The 6,380-nt window shown below is 45.0% G+C and overlaps 1 protein-coding gene across 3 annotated transcripts; it reads left to right on the top strand.

The window, feature by feature from the left end:
- Nucleotides 1–835: 835 nt before the first annotated feature.
- On the top strand, nucleotides 836–6,082 carry LOC123849628 (procathepsin L). 3 transcript variants are annotated; one of them, XM_045882387.2, is made up of 8 exons: nucleotides 836–963; nucleotides 2,124–2,260; nucleotides 2,563–2,685; nucleotides 2,785–2,931; nucleotides 3,075–3,299; nucleotides 3,971–4,136; nucleotides 4,788–4,905; nucleotides 5,691–6,082. In XM_045882387.2, the coding sequence occupies exons 2-8, from the start codon at nucleotides 2,135–2,137 to the stop codon at nucleotides 5,788–5,790; spliced, it is 1,005 nt and encodes a 334-aa protein (XP_045738343.1). In that variant the 5' UTR covers nucleotides 836–963; nucleotides 2,124–2,134; the 3' UTR covers nucleotides 5,791–6,082. The 3 variants fall into 3 exon arrangements, with proteins under 3 accessions (XP_045738343.1, XP_045738344.1, XP_045738345.1); XM_045882388.1 differs by having other exon boundaries at nucleotides 869–1,121; XM_045882389.1 differs by having other exon boundaries at nucleotides 869–1,133.
- The last annotated feature ends 298 nt before the right edge of the window (nucleotides 6,083–6,380 follow it).

Here is a 6,380-nt window from a genome sequence, read left to right as displayed (position 1 = left end):
TTTTTCTATAGATAATTTGTTTCTGTTGGTTTTGAGAAAGGCTTGAGAGGGAAGAAGGGGGAGAAACAGGACAGAAGTATTACAAAATGCCACGCCTTCTCTGTACACCCATCCAGTCTGTCCCCTTTCCTTCTAAGGATTTGGGTCTTGCCCATCGCGTCCCGTATTTGGGAGATTTCCAGTCCACTCCAGATTCTTCCCAAACCCAGAGGGATCCCATCCTGCATCCTCCACCCGCCCCACCTTTGCTTGGAATAAACAGGAACGACTAGACTAGATTATATTGTTCTCAAACCTACGGGAGATTTTTTTTTTTCCTAGAAAGAATTCTTTTTTTTAAGATTTTATTTATCTATTCATGAGAGAGAGAAAGAGGCAGAGGGAGAAGCAGGCTCCCCGCTGAGCGGGGAGCCCGATGCGGGACTCGATCCCAGGACTCTGGGATCATGACCCGAACCAAAGGCAGATGCTTAACCATCTGAGCCACCCAGGAGCCCAAACCTACGGGAGATTTTAACCAAAAACTCCAGAACTAAAGGACAAGCAGAGCGATGGTGAAAACTCATTCGGGGCTCCCTGTAAGCTTCCTTTCGTGAACCACCCGCCGACCTCCTGAATTCGGGGTAATGACTTGATCTGGGTCCCCAGGTTGGCTCCGTACCCCGCCGCCTTGTCCCCCTCAGCGCTATCCCCGCGCCCACTGAAGCAGGCCCTAGCGGCCCTGGGACAAGTTGAGACCGAGCCGCGTCACGCGCTGGGAGTCCCACACCTGGAGGCCCTGCCCACAGGCCGGCGCAGCCAATCGCCGCGCGGGCAGGCGGTAAGGGCGGGGCCGAGCGGGCAGAATTCCAGAGACCTTAAAGGCTGAGTCAGGAGCAACTGGGCCAGAATCCCAGGCCTCGGCGATCTTGGAAGGGCAGCGTGCGTCTGTGGAGTGCGCCTGCGCAGCTGTGGACGCCGCAGGTCAGCGTCTCAGTCTGGGGGCCCCCAGCGCCTCGGGGACAGGGACTAAAGGAGGGGATCCACCCCGGGGCTCGGGCGAGGGGCGGGTGCGACCCGCGGGAATAAGAGCATCTGCTTGCCTGGAGTTGATGAGGCTGAGTCGGCGCCGCTTGGGTCCTGTAAGCCTTGAGGTGGGAAGTCGGGGGAGGACGGTTTGGGGAACGCAGGGCGGCGTTGAGACCACCGGGAGGTCCTAGGCTGTGCAGGAACCGGTCAGCCTCTGGGCCGTGGCGGGCACAGGTCCGGTAGCTGGGCCGCCGCGGGACCCGGCCTGGCTAAGGAGGTACACGGCAGCCTGACCTACGCACTGGCTGCGGGGCCCGGCACTCCTTGCGCCGCCGTCCATCAACATCCTCTGGAAGCTGAGGGCGGCGAGCGGGGTGGAGAGCCCCCCGGCCCGGCCCCACCTGCCGCGCCGCTCTTGGCCCCCGCCTGGGACCGTGCTCTGAGCCCCGGCAAAGCCTGGCCCTGTCAGGGTCGGGAACTGGGGGCTCGGGATTCCCTCGTGCCTCGTGACCACGTCTTCGATTTGGGGGAGTGAATGGGAGTGTTGGCGGCAGAAGCCAAATGTGGGGACAGCGGAGCACTGGGTGCACTCCTGCCCAACTTCTGGGAAGGCCTTTCAGAAAGTTTTCAATTCAAGAACCGGAGGTTCGAAGGCCTCTCTCACGCCATGCTGTACATTAGTCTAGAAGAAAAGTGTGAGGTGGCTACCTAAGTACTGGGGGGTCTCTGCCCCTACTTGGGTTCAGGTGTCCTATAAATAAGATTTCCTGGGTCACCTCGGTATTTTCAGTAAATAACTTGGACTAACAGTTTTAGTTGCCTTAAGATTCTGAGACCCCTATCAAAACCTAAATTGTCATTGCACTCTTACAATGAAGTCAGTTTCAATTCCTACAGCATTGTCAGCCTGTTTTTCAGTTGATGGCTGAATCCTACCTCCACTGTTTAAGTCCTTGGCCTGTTTTCTCCAGCCACATGCATAGCCTTCTTCACAGACCTGTAAATATTTGGGAAGATGATTTAAGTGTTTTTACTCCACATCATCTCAGGACAAAATAGGATGGCTTTTTTAAAGGATCGGTCTCATTGAATATTCATTTCATTTTCCTTACTAGGTTTTTGAAGCATGAATCCTTCATTCTTCCTGGCTGCCCTTTGCTTGGGAATAGCCGCAGCAGCTCCAAAACTCGATCAGAGCTTAGATGCGCACTGGTCCCAGTGGAAGGCGGCGCACAGGAGATTATATGGCATGGTTGGTAACCTATGAAACTGTCCAGAGAGAGCCCAAGAGAAAGGCCCTCGCTGTTGGAAGTTTATAGGTAGAGAGTTGCATCTAGAGGTCAGCTTTTACCGAGGCAAAACTTCATGGCACCCATTATTGAGTACAATATGGGCATAATTCCCATGTTGTATGGTTGTTGGAGAATAGCTCCAACAGAAATAATAAAGCCATCCCTGGCTATGGTTTTTCTCTCTATCTGTCTGCAAATCCACTTGGTGAGGGTGGGCTCAGTTTTAAGTAGAAGTAAAGGTAAGTTATGTATTTGCCTCTAGAATGAAGAAGGATGGAAGAGAGCAGTGTGGGAGAAGAATATGAAAATGATTGAACTGCATAATCGGGAATATAGCCAAGGGAAACATGGCTTCACAATGGCAATGAATGCCTTTGGTGACATGGTGAGTGTGGCATGGATTGCTGAACGTTTTGTGCATTCTCTCTGTACTTCAGCAGAATAACTTCTTGTTTTTTCAACATTTTACTTACTTTTCCTTAAGACCAATGAAGAATTCAGGCAGGTGATGAATGGCTTTCGAAACCAGAAACACAGGAAAGGGAAAGTGTTCCAAGAACCTCTCTTTGCTGCGATCCCCAAATCTGTGGACTGGACTCTGAAAGGCTATGTAACTCCTGTGAAGAATCAGGTATGATAATATTTAGCAGATCTCCTTCTAGTGTCCTTGCTTTGGTAGACTGTGGAGTGACATCAGTTTGCTTTTTTGTTTTAAGAATATTCAGGTATATGGGCTTTTGTTGTCTTGTAAACTGATAACTTTTTTACTTTCAGGGTCAGTGTGGTTCTTGTTGGGCTTTTAGTGCAACTGGTGCTCTTGAAGGACAGGTGTTCCGGAAGACTGGCAAACTCGTGTCACTGAGTGAGCAGAACCTGGTGGACTGCTCTCGGTCTCAAGGCAATGAGGGCTGCAGTGGTGGCCTGATGGATTATGCCTTCCAATATGTTAAGGACAACGGAGGCCTGGACTCAGAGGAATCCTATCCCTATCTTGCAAGGGTAAATGGAGTTCCTTATCTTGTTATTCCAGCCCTGCTTTTGAAAGTTGAACTGAACCAAAGATAACAGGCACTTTATTCAGCATTCACATTTTAGATGCAAACTGACGGAAGTGCCACTATAAATTGTCAGCCTTTTGCACAGGTTCTCTGAATAGATGGTTAGCATATAGCTGTTCTTACTTCTGTGTAACTTGGAGACCTTAACATACCATTCTGGACATAATGCAAATTTCTCCATAGTGGAAAAAAAAATTTTTTTAAGATTTTATTTATTTATCGGAGAGAGAAAGAGAGAGAGAGCACACACAAACAGGGGGAGTGGGAGAGGGAGAAGCAGGCTCCTGCTGAGCAAGGAACCCGACGTGGGACTCGATCCCAGGATCCGGGATCATGACCCGAGCTTCCGAAGGTAGACGCTTAATGGACTGAGCCACCCAGGTGTCCCATAGTGAAAAATTTCTTATGGACAAGTAGACTTGGGTTTCACTGAAGAAACATCTGCTGATTTTTCAATTTCAAATCAACCGGCAGCATTTTGCAGTTGACTTACAGTAAAGTTGACTTGGAAATCATTAAGCGGCAAACTGCTGAGTCTTGAGGTCCTAGAACTCATGTTCCCCAGGAGCTGGATGGTAGTGATCACGTTTCTTTCCCATTTACCTTTAAAAGGACACAGATACCTGTAACTACAGGCCTGAGTGTTCTGCTGCCAATGACACGGGCTTCGTGGACATCCCTCAACGGGAGAAGGCCCTTATGAAGGCAGTGGCAACTGTAGGACCCATCTCTGTTGCTATTGATGCAGGCCATCAGTCGTTCCAGTTCTATAAATCAGGTAGGTGTTTATATTTTTATTGTAGAAATTCAGGCAGGCAAAATTGGAAAACTACCACCATGATTGACTTTTTGGTTTGGAATCCTGCTTTCCAAAACTGGAATTTTGAGTGTGCATTTAATAGAGTGATGTTTCCATTTGACATACTTCAGGCATTTTCACATGACCAACTCTTCCTAAATAGTTTTAAATGACTTTGTAATTCTGTAAATACAAATAATTGACGTAACTACTGTCCAGTTGTTGGACCTTTTTTCTCAAAAATGTTTGCTATAGAACTACAAAGAATGCTGTGGCTCAAGTGTTAACTTTGTTTTGTGCTGTTTCCTTTTAGGAATAGAAAGGATTATGCTAAATAATAGGAGTGGCTAAATTACCTTAGCTTTGGTAACTAGATCTTATTATTGGAAATCTTTGTGTTTTTTCAAGTAGAAAATATTTTGGATTTAATTTTGTTGATTGCTAGTGAGTTGAGTTTGGCTTTTCCTTTTTATGAGCCATGACAATTTTTTGATAAATAAGCATTATTTGGAATTTGTTTATGACATTTAGTTGAATTTTGAGATGTCTCTCTTACCTGTGGTAGATAGGGTGACTTACTGTCGTGTCACTTGGAGCTCCTTACCCTGACATTGAATTTTACTCTCCTAGGCATTTATTTTGACCCAGAGTGCAGCAGCAAAGACCTCGATCATGGTGTTCTGGTGGTTGGCTATGGCTATGAAGGAACCGATTCAAATAACAATAAATTTTGGATTGTCAAGAACAGGTATAAAACTCCAAATGTTATATATATTAAATTGAAAAGGGCATGCTTGTTTAGAATCAGTATTTGATTTCAAGCCCAAAAAAGCTCAACTTTGAAATCCCAAAAGTCTTTCTCCCACTTAAGAGTGAACACTCTGATATTTTTATAAAGGTAAAACGTGCTGTTTTTTTTTAATGTACTGATGTTTGATTACAAGATTCTGTAGCAAGCTTGTTGGAATTATTATGTTTTTGTAACATTGCAATTCTAAATTCTGAATTTTTTTTTTTTATTCAGAAATACATCTGGCCCTAAAGAGTTTCAGATAAAGATTTTGCACCCTTATAGGGTTAAGGGCTGGTTTCCTTTTTCTGTGTCCAGTTTTTCAACAAGGTAGACTGAGTACAAATAACTGCTGACTCTTTAAGTTGGAAAGATTTTCCAAGAGTCCAGTGGGCTCTGTGCACCCTTCCTGTTAGCATTCATGGCCCTGCTGTCTTATGCTGCTTCCCAACTCTCCGAGGCTTTGAGGGTTTGTCAGGATCAATTTTCACCACTCAAGTTCTTTGAGATGAGGTATAAGATAGTCTGTAGAAACAGACTGGTACATTGGAATCCTAGCTGTGCCTCAGTTTCCTATCTTAAAAAGTTAAGGACTCATGGGAATTAATGTATTTATAAGTAAGAGCACTTAGAATAGTGCCTGATAAGTGGAAAGTCCTATCTTAAGTATTAGCTATTATTATTAATGAAGTTAATGTGTACTTGATTCTTTGTATAAAACAGAAAATATGCTCTTCTTTCAGTTGGGGGCCAGAATGGGGCTGTAATGGCTATGTAAAAATGGCCAAAGACCAGGACAACCACTGTGGAATTGCCACAGCAGCGAGCTATCCCATTGTGTGAGCTGATGGACCAGGAGATGAGAGGACTTGGGGACAGCAATCTGGAGGAATTTTATCTTAAAACTGACCAAACCCTTATTGTGTAAGATAAGACACTTGAATCATTGAGGATCCGAGTTGTGATTTGAATTGTGACATTTTTATAAGGGTACAGCATTACCACTACTTTAATTACTGTTTTAAATAGCTTTATAATGTTGACAACCCATTACTTCTAAGACTTTGGAATTTTCATTTTTTTCAAAGGATATATAAAACTTTACCTTTTAAAATAAAGTTTAATTCAATATGTAGAGGTGGAACTTCTCTGTTTTCAATGCATTAACTTTTTGTGTAGTCAGGAAATAACTGGGTTATAAAGACATAACTGAATATGCCAGTGGTACATTAGGAGGACACTGGGTGCCCCTCAGGAACTTCTAGTTATAAATATGCAGATTTTATGTCAGCTGTCCATTGGCTGTGTTGACCCAACCCTTGAATCTGGCAAAATATGACAATCTGGGAGGACAAGGGTAAAGTGTTTCAATAAAGTTAATAGTTTAACGATTCACTCTTTAGAAAAGTGAATAGACATACAATTTCTTAGGT

The sequence above is a fragment of the Mirounga angustirostris genome, unplaced genomic scaffold (genome assembly GCF_029215605.1).
Source record: "Mirounga angustirostris isolate CCGP_5_RB_7025 unplaced genomic scaffold, mMirAng1.0.hap1 SCAF_15, whole genome shotgun sequence".
NCBI lineage: Eukaryota > Metazoa > Chordata > Mammalia > Carnivora > Phocidae > Mirounga > Mirounga angustirostris.
The sequence above is the reverse complement of the archived record's forward strand: the minus strand, read 5'-3'. Positions and strand labels throughout refer to the sequence as shown.